A 13,603-nucleotide genomic window follows, 5' to 3' on the forward strand; every position below is an offset into this window, starting at 1 on the left:
TCAGCTATGCTCAAGGAGCAGTGACAGATTTTCAGTGACAGAATTTCAGTGGCTCACGTGGGATGGAGATTGATGTTGGCTTCAAGGATGGTGGTTGATGCAAGTGCTTTCCCACAGGGATTCTGGGGCTGGGGGCCCAGTGTGACCCACTGCTGTGGCCGAGTTGGACAAAACCATCAACAACCCCCAGCCTTCACATTCATCTCCTCCTTTCACCTTCTCCAGTGAATACCAAGGTCACAATCCAACATTTCACGCAGCAAGCAAGTGCATCCTCCATCCTCCATCCTCCCAAGGTTCTCCACATTGCACCACCCTCACCTCCTGGCTACCCAACAACACCTCCCTTGGGAAACCCCGGCTCAGCCATGCCCAGCAGCGCAGCAGAGCAGAGGAGCCCGGCGTGGTGGGGATGCCGTCCTTCCCCGCGCCCGTCGACGCTGGCCGGTGCTGAGCCCACCCCGCGCCAGCCGCCGGGTGTTCTCCCTGCTCCCGCAGCTGTACGGAAATTGGAAGGCGACGCTGACATGTGTCAACAATAACCAGCGAACAAGCGCCAGCGGCGGCGGCGGCTGTCCCCACCACCTCGAGGAGGCTGGCCACTCTTGGCTGAAATCACGGCACGTTGCGGCTGGAAGCAAGAGTATTGTTTCAATTATTTCCATTATATAAAGTCAGGCCATTTAATATATTCTGCCTCAAAGGGGCTCAACTAAAGAGATAAAATAAACAGTGGAAATCTGCTCTGCTGACATGGACCAGGAATTCAGTTTCGACACCAAGACTTCCCTCCCATCTCGCTGCTCATCTTCCCTTTCCTCCCGGCTCCCTGTCCTACTCTTGCTGCCCCTCGGCCTTCAGCACCACTTGATGCCAATTCCCTCCTTGGGCTTTGCTCCTGTTTTGGCAGCTGGAGCAATTGAAGGCTGTGCAGCCACGCTGGCGTCCAGGACTGGAGCAAGCCAGAGGAGCCAAGAAGAGAGACGGTGCTCCAGAGCTTGCTCTGGGATGAAGGATTTGATTTATGGTAAATCTTAAGGCTCTTGGGATGCCACATTCCCTAGGAACAGCAGGAATTGCGGGTGGCATAAACCCAGGAATGGCTGGATTGTGGCATGAGGAGGAGGAGGAGAAGAAGGAAAAGGAGAAGGAAAAGGAAGAGGAGAGGAGGGGAGAGCAAATGTGCCATAAGTGTGCTGCGGGCTGCATTTGACAGTGTCAGCACTAAAATCAACCATCTTCATACCTTCCTTCTCATCTGGGGGAGCTGATGGCTCCCCACCACTGAGGGCCCTCACTGGCTCTGTGCTGGCATGGGAGGTGGTGAGTTGGGCTGCCAGGAGGCTGGAGTTGCTCCCACCAGCCCTGACCAGACAGGAGCTGCTTCCCATGAATGCTTCCCACAGCGTCAGCCTCCCCAGAGCACTCCTCCCTTGCAGGGCTGTGCTAGTCCAGGTATTCCCAATATGTTGGCATGTGGGAAGCAGCACCAGCCACACCAGCAGTAAATCTGTTACTTGATCTTTCCCAGCATATTTCCATGCTCCAAGTTCTGCCCCTCCTGGAACGGGGTCATGGGCAGTGCCACTGCCAGGGACTCGGGTGACGGAGGGAGCCGTGTCACGGGATGCCAGCGAGGGCTGCGGTGCGGCGTGAGGTGCAGCTGGCATTTCATAAGAGCAGGGAAAGGGCCTCTGCCGAACTGGCGCAAGAGCAGCTGTGACTTTCCATTCCTGTGGGAAGTGGGCTGCCACCGTCCAAGCATCTGGGCTTGTTATGATGGGAGAGGAATGCCAAGTATTTTTCTTCCTTATCCACTACCATCCGCTCAAACCCTCCCCTGATCAAACCCATATTCATCGCCTGGGATGCACTGGGGAAGATCCCTTGCAGCCCTCATGGCTGCTCAGAGCTCATGGCACCGGTGGAGGAAACCCCACCCTCATCCAGGAGCTCCCTCCATCCCCCTGCCCCTTCCTGTCTCCTTTTGCTGCTAGCCAGCTCCAGATATTTAATTTTCACTTTGCTAGGAGCATCCCTGCACCTGCATCCCTGTGCCTGCATCCCTGTGCCACCACCTCTGTGACTGCATCCCTGCTGACCTGTGGGCCCGGCGGGACCACGCTGTCCCCTCCAGAGCCCTGAGCATCCCAAAAGCAGCCACTGGGATGGTGCCACGGGCGTGTGCCCTGGGGCGCCTGCCGTGCCGGGAAGCAGACGGTGCAGCTTTGGAAGGTCACCAAGATTTTTCCGAAGATGAAAGTGTGCTCAAGTGTCAAACAAACTTTCCAAATTATCTTTCTGGACACTTTCACCCTTCTGCTTTGGAAGACGGAGGAGGAACATTTCATTCCCTGTGTGCTGGCGTGGAGCGGGGCTGCGTGAGCAGCTGGGAGCTGCCAGCGGCACCCGCGGCTCAGCCTCGCTTCTCGCCGACATCACCCCTGAGTCACCGCGGGTGCTGCCCCGGCATCATCAGCTCGGCTTCTCCCTCCTCGCAGCCCCCCCCAGCCCCTCCCAGCACAACAGAGGGCTGCCAGGTGCCCAGTTAAACAGCAGGCACCATATCTCCTCCCACCGACTGTTGGATTTGTCATAAATAGACAAATTAAGGGAAAGGTCTGTATCTCTTAAGGATACCTGGCACACAGCAGCAGGGGCATGGGGACAGTGGCTATGCCGCCCTTGGCAAATCCCCCGTGATCCCAAACAGCTGGGGATGGACTGAGCAACGGCCACGTGGTGGCCCCAGGATCCAGCACTAATGAGAGCTGTCTAATTAGTGTGTCTTCCTGTGACAGGTCACCCTGGCAAGGTTTGCACATCCGCTCACCCATGCCAGCAGCCGGAGAGCATGACCAGGAATGAGGTGCTTCCCTGGCCCTTGCCCAGTGTTTGCCTTCCAGGTCTGGACAAGGAAATTCCCTACCAGCTCCAGGGCAGCTGGGCTGGCACCCAACAGGACTTGTGGAAACTCCTTGCCCTGCGGCACCCGCGTCTCATCCCGGTCACAGCCGTCCACACCAATGCAGCTGCCCACAGCCAGGATTTGGAGACACTCAGATATTCCCAATGCCATTGCCATATCCCTATTTTTCTGTGCTGGGATGGCAGCAGCATCCCCATCTCCACATGGGCCCCCCAGCCCTTGCAAACTCCTGATGGTGATGCCATGCTGCAGGTTGGGTTGTTTGTGGAAATTTCAGCTGAGCCAGATGCTGCAATTTATGCATTTTATGTGTAATTTTTCAATTTATTTCATAATTAAAAAAAACAACCTAAAGTGATTCCAACCATTATTACTCCTGGTTTCCTCAGTTATTACTCCTGGTTTCCTACAGTGAGGCCAAAGGGGTCTGAAATGGCTCCTTTGTTGTCTGATCATTAACCCTTCAGGAATGAAACGCAGCAGTGCCGGATGGGAGCAGTGGGGAGAGAGGCTCAGGAGGGCTGGGGGAGAGAAGGAAAACAGAAGGGAGAAATTCGAGGGGTAGAGAGAAGATTAACCCCAATGTGCTGTCCCTGGGCATGGCTGGACACGCCAGGACACTGAGGGACACATCCACTGCAGCCCCGTGGGTGGCCCACTCTGGTGCAGTGAGTTTGCTGGCTCTCAGCAGCCCCCAGGCTGTTCGTCCATCCCAGGCAATGCAGACTCAGAGCATCCCGGGTGGAAGGGAGCTCTGCAGCTCGCTGGTGTGTGGGGTGAGCAGGTGGATGATGATCTGCCCCAGGGTGCCCAAAAAGTCTCTCTGTGCCCCTTCTGTGGAAGGAGAGGTTTGCACATGGTGATGACAGGAGTGACTGTGCTGTCACTGGGGCTGTCACTGGTGGCCAGTGGCCTTGGAGCCCGGGCTGGGATGTCACCAGGCTGTGCCAGGGTTGGCACGATGGGACGAGCACGTGGGGTTCCCAGGATGGGGACCTGCAGCTATAGGTTACCTCGAGTACCTGGCGAGTGAGGTGTCCCCCTCCTGTCCTGCATCCCCTCTCAAGCACAGCCCCTAGGGTGGGTTTTGGGGAGCATAGCATGGGACAAGGGGTGTGGACAGCCGCATGGGAGCCCGGAACAGCTCAGTGAGCTCGTCTTGGCTCGGAACAGCTTGGCACAGCTCGTCTCGGCTCAGCTTCGCTCCCGCAGCTCGGAGGGAGGTGAGTTAAGAAGCGCTCGGAAAATCAGAGTCAGCTGCAATCGTGGGGACAGCCGGGGCAGACCCAGAGCCGCCGCCGGAGCTGCCGGAGACCCACCACGGCTCCCGGCCACCGGGGGGCTCAGCCCTGCCCGGGGGGCTCAGCCCTGCCCGGGGGCTGTCACTGCCCCCCTGCCCTGCGGGGACTGCGAGCGGGGGCTGAGCTGGGGGGGCTGAGCCGGGGGACGGCGCAGGCAGCGTCACCTCCTGGCTCCACCCCCCCAAAATCGCAGGGGGCTTCGCTGTGACCCCGGCGCTGGGATGGCAGCGGGACAGTCGGACCGCGGCGGGACGGCGGGACGCTTCCCAGCCGAGGTGGTGGCTGGAGTGCTCCGGGGGGATCCAGCCAGGGCGTTTGCCAGTCGCTTTGTTGCTGCTGGGGGATTTTTTACTTTTTTTTTTAGGATTATTATTATTTTGAAAGGGAGGGTGAGGAGAGGGGGCTGACACTGACTATAAAGGCAGAGCTCCCTGGAGGAGCCGACACTTCGTCGACACCATGAGCACTCCCCGGGCCTGACAGCCCCAGCCTGCCCCTCTGTCGCCGGCTCAAGCTGCCCTGAAGTGTGGCTGTGTGTCCAAAGCTCGGGTTGGGATGGTGTGAGCCCGGAGCCGCTCGTCGCCCTCCCACCACCCCTCACCGGCTCTGGCAGGAGCCGAGCCCGCCAGCCGCTTGGATGATTTGATTTCTTCCCTGTCCGACATCACTCCTGCCCAGATGCAGTGGATAATAGTCATGTTGGTGTTATTCATCAGCTCCATGGAAATGCTCACGCAGAACCGGTGGAAGAAGCAAGGTACAGTGTGCACAGTGGGCTTGTCCCGCTCGGGTCCTGTGGGGTGGCTCTGTGACACCAGGCTACCTGTGCTGCCTGCACGGAGCAGGAAGGAGTTGTGAACCAGGGCTGGAGGTGCCACCAACCAGCACACCCCAACCCCTCCCCCTGAGCCCCTTTGGGGACGGTCTGTGTTCCCCTCTGGGTGCGTGGCACAGGGCTGGAAGTGCAGGAAGATGCAGAGTGCAACCACATGGCACTGCCTGCCCAGAGCCAGACCTGCCTTTGGGGCTGGCAGGACACAAGGGACGCTGGCTGGCTCTGGGACCAGCTCTGCAAACCCCAGCAGAGCCAGACACAGTGGGGATAGTACAAAATGGGCTGATTATCCAGTATTTCCTTTCTCTGCATAGCACACTCAGTGCCTTAGGAGTAAAACCTCCTGGAAGGATGCTCAGAGTCACGGCAGGCACTGTGCCCTGCTCCATCTTTTCCCCAGGAAGAGGCACCAGCTGAGCCATTGCTCAGTGCCTGGGCAAGGACAGGGTGTGCTGGGGCTGTGCCGAGGCACACCTCCCTTGGGCATTGGCTCATGTCCCCTCACCAGGCAGTGCCAGGCAGTGCCAGCTGGTTGTGTGGAGTGGGTCCGGGCTGGTTCCCAGCTCTGTGCCAGGAATGCCTTGGTTTTGGGGCCAACATGTGCCAGGGTAGAGGCAGGACCTCCCAGGACCAGGGCTCTCAGGGCTGGAGCCTGGAGAGCTTCCCTTGAAGTTGTTCCATGTCAAAGGCATGCGGAGGCAGTAGGTGTGTGTGATGATGTGGGTGGCCAGGCTGGTGGCCAAAAAAACACCCCTGATGGGAAACAGCCAAGCCTCAAGAGGGGCTGCAGCTACCAGTGCTTGATGCTGGGTAGCACAATGCTCCAAAGGCCTCAGGTCTTGGCAGCCTTGGGGGTCTGGCCGTGGCCTCACACCCCAGACATGTTATATACACTGGGATAACCTGTACAGAAAAACCAGCACAGGGTCCACGAGCCACAAAAGATTCTGCAGCACCCCACAGCCTCCCTAGTGCCACTGGGAGCTTTGGTGTGGGTAGTGCAGTGCCCCAGGGACTCATGGTTCCCAGCAGGACTGGGCATAGGGTGGGCAGAGATGGGAGATGTCACACCCATGTCCAGCACAACTCAGGTACCCCCTGTGCCCCATGCCCAGTGCCCATCCCAGCTCAGCCCTGACTCTGCCATCACCGCTGGACAGGAGGAGATGAACCCACCACTTGTCCCTAATCCCCAAGCCCATGGTTTCAGAGTGAGCAACATTCTGTTGTTCTCTGTGGTGAATCCCAGTATCACTCCCGGTGGCAAAGACGTGTGTGCCATGCCAGCAGCACTGTGGAGTGGCGGAGGACAACTCCACTTCTCCCAGCTCTGTGGGATTATTTCCAAAGCCAGTGAGAAGAAGGAGGCCCATCCAGGGCTCCCCACTTTCTTTGCCCTGGCTGGAGGTGGAAGGAGAGCAGCAAAAAAAACCCCTAAATATCAAAAAGAATTAGGGAAGGGAAAGAGGCTCGTAAATCCATGGGTCTCCAGGGAAGCCACTCCAGCTGCAGCCAGGAACACAAATGTTGTCAGCATTTGGTAAATATCTAACGGAGACCATAACAACTTAATGGATCCAAGGTGCTTCGTTAGCGCTCCCAGCAGACGCAGCTCTAATGAAGGCTCCTGGCAGTGCTGCTGTTCAGACAGTGTGCCCAGAGAAGGGACTGGGATGGGCCAGCTTAGGGACAACTGCATGGCACCACAGCACCGTGGACTGGCTTGTGCCAGGGACCAGCACACGGGGCTGTGAGGCATCGCCTGCCATCATCGTCTGACAGAATCCTGCCAGCATCCCCCCGGCTTCCCCAGCAGCTCTGCCCCAGCCCCAGAGCCTGGGACCCTTCTGATGCAGCTTCTGGGGTCAGAGGGGCCAGTGCCAGGCATTGCTCCCAGGGCTGAGTCTATGCCTATGCCAGGCAGCACCCAGCAGGTGTCTCGGGCTTGTAGCAACCTTGTCTAGTGGAAGGTGTGTCTGCCCATGGTAGGAGGTTTGAGATGAGCTTGAAGGTCTTTTCCAACCCAAACCATTTTGTGATTCTATGGCTCTATAGAGCCTAGGTGCTAAGCATGCTGTACCAGGGCTTCTGGCACTGTCACTGCTACTCAGGCTGTGGTGCCAGAGCCAAGCAAACAATTCCCAACACAGGGGCATGGTGAAGGCATTGGATGCCTGCATGCAGGAGTTTAGTGGCCCCTTTTGTGATGCCCAGCCAGCCTGGGGTTGCAAAAAGACACAGGGCATGTGTAGTCCCCAGAGCTCGATGGTTCCCAGCTCCCAAAGTGCCCCTGTGCCAGGAGCACCCCCCCCAGGCTGCTTTTCTGTAGGCTCAGAGAGCAGGAGCAGTTGGTGGTGTCTCTGTGGGCTGGTGGATACTGGCACCCTGTCCTTGTCTCTGGGAACAGAGATCACCTACCTCGGGGTCAGTCACCCTCCCACAGGCTGGGAGTACAGCACAGGCAGCCAGGGAGGCAGCAGAGGCTCTTGAGCAAACAGACAGATTCTTTTCTCAGCTCCTCTTGAGTGCATCCAAAATGCCCTTTGTCCTCTGACACAGAACAGGCATCAACTAATTAATCCAGGTCAGATCATATTTCTACCCATTGACCCAATGGTTGTTCCACTTCCCACGGGATGGGCAAGGCTAGCTTGGGACGTGGCTCAGAGTGTCACCAATGGGCAGTGCTGGGCGTGGGGCAAACCCTCAGTCTGGATCTTGGAGTGATGGAGGCCATCAGTGATGGACAAGCTGGCAGTGATGGCTCCATGTGTCCCTTTGCTGCCAGCGTGGACACAGGTGGGGATTTGAGGAGCAGAGAGATGTGGGGTGACATTTGCAGGGAGACAGGACAGTGCCTGTTACCGTGGTGAATCAGAGAGGGGCTGCCACGGGGTTGGGACCCACCTCGGCACCTCTGCCACAGCCCCTCTCCTCTATTTGTCCCCGCAGCGAGTGCCAGCCTGCTGGAAAACTGCACGGGCTGCGTCCTGTGCTCTGAGGACAACGGCTGCATCACCTGCCACCACCGGCTCTTCCTGCTCATCTGGAGGGACGGCATCCGCCAGTACGGGATGTGCGTCCACACTTGTCCCCCTGGCTACTTTGGTGTGCGGGGTCTGGAGGTCAACAGATGCACAAGTAGGTCCCGCGCCCCCGGTGTCCCCCTGCTCCTGTTAACTCCCATCTCCCAGTGCTCCCAAAGCCACCCTGCGGGTCCCAGGGCTGCGGGAGGGGCGATGGCTTCATTTCCCACACCACAGCATCCCTGGTGGCGCTGGATCCAGGGGCGGCCGGGCTGGGGCGGCTTCGTCCCCTTTTCCCTTGCCCAGAGGTGCAGCCTCGCAGGTTTTGTGTCCCCCGTGGGTGCCGGGGATGCCCCGTGCCCCGGGCTGTCCCGCTGACCGGCCGTCCCTCCCGGCAGAGTGCAGGTCGCCCAGCTGCGAGAGCTGCTTCAGCAGAGACTTCTGCATGAAGTGCAAGGACAAGTTTTACTTGTACAAGGGCCAGTGTTTTCGGCAGTGTCCCCCCGGCACTGCGGCACAGCCCGGCACCCGCGAGTGCCAAGGTAAGCAGCACCCGCACCCCGTGCCCGCCGTCCCTGGGGACGTGCCTGGCGCCGAGGGGTCACCGATCCCTTGTGTCGCTGTCCCTGCAGAGACGTGCGAGCCGGGGCCGTGGAGCGAGTGGAGCGCCTGCACTCACGAGAGCCGCACCTGCGGCTGCAAGTGGGGAGTGGAGACGCGGGTGCGGGAGGTGCCGGAGGCTGCCCGGGAGGAGAGGACTGCCTGCCCCGCGCTGCTGGAGACCAGGAGGTGCCGCATGAAGAAGCACTGCCCGGGAGGTGAGCACCACGCCGCCGGGGCTGGGGACAGCTTTGTGAGCCCGAGGGTCGCTGCAGGAGGACCGTGGCAGCAGGGGTCTGGCAGTGGCCGGCCAGCCATGCTGTCATCTCCCAAGCATTTTGAAATTCTGGGTAAAGCCGTCATCTCAGGCACATGTGCTGAGCAGCCCTAGGGCTGGCTGCTCCCACCTGGCAGTCCCCGAGACTGCCTGGGACGAGCTGGTGTCCCCTTCCATGTTGGACTGGGCTGGGCTGGGCACTGGCACGAACTGCTGTGGTGGGATGTGGCTGCCGAGCTCCGGCTCCCATCCTGCCACGACGCAAAGGGAGGCTTTCTGTACTGCAGCTGTGGGTAAGGAGGGTTGAGACACAGGGGAGGTTCCTGCAAAAACCTCTGAGCTCCCCAAAAGCTGGAACACGTGTGGAGCAGGAGGGCATCACCCAGGAGATTTCTGATGGCCAGAGTGTTGGGAGACACCCCAGGGCACAGTCGCCCTCCATGGCTCATCTGGCCAGATGTTCACTCATGCTCCTGCACTTCCCCCCACCTCATTCCCAGGCTGGGGGCTCCCTGGCTCAGGGATCTCCCCACCTTTGACACACCAGACCCACTGCAGGGTCTGTCCAGGCAGTGCGTGCACGGGTGCAGGGCTGGCGACGGGAACCAGGACGTGGCTGATGTCATTTTTGGATGCAGGCGCCTGGACTGAAGCTACCCTAATAAATCTCCACTTAATAACTGGCAGAAAGGGGGATGCATGAGATACCGATCTCTAGTGCCTGGCAGCAGATCTGAGGCGCGGCGGGTTGCGGTTCGGAGCTGCGGGATCACTCTGTGCCGTGGGATGGACTGGCCGGCACCGCCAGCGTGGCGGGGATCAGAGAGGACAGGGCTGTGAGGGTGGAGAGGAAAAGGATGAAGAAGGGGGGAGACAGCAGAGGACGTGCGTGCTGGGCGAGGGCCACGGAACCAGGAGAGAGGCTTCATCCCAGAACCATCAATCATAAGTAATATTTTCCTGCTGACAGTGCAGAGGAGCTGATTCCCTTCCCCACCCAGGTCCCAACTCACGTCTTTGGGGTGCCAGGTGGCATCAGTTGTGAGGATGTTCCCCTCCCTGCTGGTGTGTGCCAGCTCCAGACCCGCAGAGCTGGTGACAGCTTGATGCAAGAAATTTAATGTGAGAGGGCAGGCTGCTCCGGAGCACTGTGTCCTGGAGCACCGTGCCCATGCCCTGCCCTGCCCTGCCTGGCACACAGCAGGTCCCACTGACAGGGACTGCTGTGCCAGTGTTTCAGCACCTCATCCCGTGAAATTACTGGGAAGGCACTGGCACCCCAGAAAAGTGCTTGGCCTCCTGCCTCTGTCTGTGTTCCTGCAAGCTGGAAGCCCTGGGGCTACAGTGATGGGCTCAGGGACTGGCAGGACTCTGCTCTTGAGGCTTGAAGCTGTCTGGGATCAGCTTCAGAGACAGGCCTGTTCCCTGTCCAGCAGAGGAATCCCATGAGTGCCCCCCAAGCAGCCCCCTCAGCAGAGAGAAGCCCCTCCATGTCTCGCACTCCTGGGCAGGCTGTTCGGAGTCCCTGCCATGGCAGAGCATGCGTCTGCCCTCGCTCCCAGCCTCCTGCCCGCCTGGCCAAGTGCTGGGTTATGGGATCCAGATGCTGGAGGAGGACGAGGAGTTCACTTGATGCATCTGAGACACCCCCAGCCCAGGCGAGCCAGGGCAGGCGGCCGAACCCGACTGTGTGATGAGAGATTTGTGCCACCACTTCTGAGCCATCCAGGCGGCTGGAAGGGAAAAGCCTCCACGCTTGGCCGGGGCACAAACCCCTTGCACTGCTGTAAATCTGCCTTGGGTGTCTGTCCCGCTCTCCAGACGCTTGGCGTGCGTGCTGTGCCCTCTCCTTTGTGGGTGGCAACTGTCTGGAGATCAGAGCCGAGAAATAGGGATTCAGAGCCAGGCAGGACAAGAACTGGAGCCCTCAGAAGGGACTGGGGACAGCAGTGCTGGCACACGCAGCACCAGGGACAGTCGTGGCCCTTTGTGCTCCTCATACCACTGAACCCCCCATGTGACTCTAATTGTGGGTGCAGAGGGACAAGGACCAACAAAGCTGCCCAGTTTTGGGGGCAACCATTCTGATCCATAGCATGGACTCCCCCTCCCACTGGAGCTCATGGCACAGCAGGGTTTATCCTGAATCTCTGTTACTTTGGTGTCTCAGCACCAACACCTCAGCCAGCTGGAGGGTGTGTGGCAGCTTCTTGGGGTGGGCAAAGATTTGGCTCTCAGCAGCCTGACCCTGGAAAGCTGGCAGTGGGTTTACCTGGGATGCATCCAGGCTCCACCAGCACTCTGGTTGTGCCACTAGGATGGGGACAATCCACACGTGGAGAGCATTCGCAGGGAGAGAGAATTAGCACCAATGCAAGGATGCACTCCAAAGCCATCCTGCTTCCCACCATGCCCAAATCCTCCCAGGGGCTGTCTGGGTCTCGTGGTGCTGAGCAGGTTCCCACTTTGGGCTGTTGGTGCAGCCACTGCCCCTCTCCAGCACCCACAGTCCTTGCTCAGAGAGAAGCTGGGTTTTCTCCAGGAAGCTTCTGCTTGGTTGAGCTGCCCAACTCCATTCCTAGGGATTTTGGGGTACCAGGACTGGGAGTCCAGCCATAGGAGATGCCAGTGTCCCTCTGCCCATGCCATCAGCACACCCAGAGCCCCCACAGACCCACACTGCTGTTTCATGACCAGGAGAGGGCTCTGGGGTCCCCAAAATCATAAACACCCTGAGAGAGGATATGGGATCAGCATCCCATGGATGGGGCTCTGGTCAGATCGTGTTGCCTGGCCAACGAGCAAGCTCTACTTTTCTCCTCCTTTTTCTGTTGCAGAGAAAACCGAACCCAAAAATAAAGGCAAAAAGCGACAGAAGAAGCCGAAGACAGAAAGGCACACGGGCACCTAGCAGGCACCAGCACAGAAAATGGGGCACCATGGCAGGAGCTCCCAGCCAGCTCCTGCCATGATGCTCCAGCCACATCACCCTTGTTTTTCTATCCACAAAAAAAAAAAATTGCACAATTTTCTCTGCCCCCCATCCCCCTTTTCTTTTGAGACAATTTATGGCCTGTAAAACATATCCTTTTCAGAAAATCTAATTTGCAATGTCCAAAGCAAAGCCCTAGGGCTTGGGGAAGGGGTGGCTTCTTTATTCCTCTGGTCTTCCCTCTCCCCTAGCCTGCTCCATCCCTTCCCTTCCTCCAGATGGGGTGGGATGGGGTTAGGCCAGGGTTGGACCCTGCTAATGAAGCTGATGTCTGCCTGGAGAGTGTTCCCCAGGGCTGGGAGATGCCCTGGCTCCACAGGGTCCTGATTTTATGGGAGTGCTGGGGGGCACAGCACACCACTGAGCTGCTCCAGGTGCTGTCCCCCATCCTCAGCCACAGGCATGGGAAGCAGCAGGACTCCCGGGGCTGGGACTCCACTGAGGGTTGTGCCATTGCTCACAGAAGCCCAGCCTGGTGCTCAACATCCCCACCAGCACACCAAGGGCTAAATCCTGCTCTCCTGGGACTCGGAGGGCAGCTGGACCTCCAGACTGACAACCCTTCTTGGGACCATGCCAGCCCAGCACTCAGCACCCTCATGGGCCAAATCCTACCATCCTCAGGCTCACAGAGAGGCTCAAACAGCTTCTCTGCCAGCAGGATGTGGGCACAGGAATTTGGGGTGACCGTGTCTGTGTTTGGTCTAAGACAGACAGGCACAGTGCAAGTGCAAGCCCTGGCAGGGGATGCTGCTGCCTCCTGTGTCCCCAAACTGGGACGTGTTGGAAGCAGCGCTGCAACTCCCTCCCAGCCATCACAGGGGTGTGACAGGCGTGCTGAGCCCCAGTGTGCCCATCTGTCCCTCCCTGCCACGCTGTGTGTGTCCACAGGCACAGAGGGCTCTATCGGGATATGTTCCATGTGTGTTCTTAAATCGCTGCCCAGCCGCTGGCAGCTCTGCTTTTGGGGTTTGCCGCGGTCCGAACTCCCTGTCCCTGCCCTGAGCGTGAGCAGGGGGAGGCCGGGGCTGGCCGCGGGGTGTCGAGGCTGCGGGGGCTGCACAGACCCTTCAGGACGGGAGCGCTGGGTGTCAGCATCGAGCCAGCCCCAGAGCCGGCACAAAGCTGCCGGAGCAGCTCCTCCGATCGCTTCATGACAAATAAACGGATTAAACCCCCGGCATCGCTCCTCCGTCCCTGTTTCACCCATTCCCACGAGCTGCTGCCGGAGGGGGTGGGGGATGCTGGCCTTGGCCGCAGTGCAATCCCGCATTCCCCAGCTCTGCAGTTGGGTCTCTGTGGGGGGACACCCTGCCCTGGCCTCCCAGCTCTGGGGTGCTGGAAAAAGATTTTATTTCAAGTTTTTGTTTAAAGTACCATCAGCATGGTTCATTGCCTGAGCCAGTGCTGGGGCAAGCGGCAATTGTGACACTGGGACTGCCATTCCACAGGATTGGGAACCACCAGGGTTTTTTTCTGGCTGTTGGAGAAAATCCCCCTCTGCTGAGGTGCTTGGGCATCCCCTTGGCAGCCTGTCCCCACCACCGGGATTGTCTCCTCCTGGGGCACACAGCCTAGATCCTATCCCAGTACGTGGGCTGCCAGACGTGGTGACCCCCAGTTCTGGTTGGAGTCTGACACCC

At 59.0% G+C, this 13,603-nt stretch overlaps 1 protein-coding gene across 1 annotated transcript; it reads left to right on the plus strand.

Moving 5' to 3' along the window:
* The first annotated feature begins 4,124 nt into the window (after nucleotides 1–4,124).
* On the plus strand, nucleotides 4,125–11,943 carry RSPO4 (R-spondin 4). The gene is made up of 5 exons (XM_063404429.1): nucleotides 4,125–4,987; nucleotides 8,018–8,206; nucleotides 8,490–8,633; nucleotides 8,724–8,909; nucleotides 11,806–11,943. Exons 1-5 carry the CDS (start codon nucleotides 4,909–4,911, stop codon nucleotides 11,877–11,879), a joined length of 672 nt encoding a protein of 223 aa, XP_063260499.1. The 5' UTR covers nucleotides 4,125–4,908; the 3' UTR covers nucleotides 11,880–11,943.
* Nucleotides 11,944–13,603: the final 1,660 nt, after the last annotated feature.

This window comes from Prinia subflava, chromosome 8 (assembly GCF_021018805.1).
Source record: "Prinia subflava isolate CZ2003 ecotype Zambia chromosome 8, Cam_Psub_1.2, whole genome shotgun sequence".
NCBI classification, from domain to species: Eukaryota; Metazoa; Chordata; class Aves; order Passeriformes; family Cisticolidae; genus Prinia; species Prinia subflava.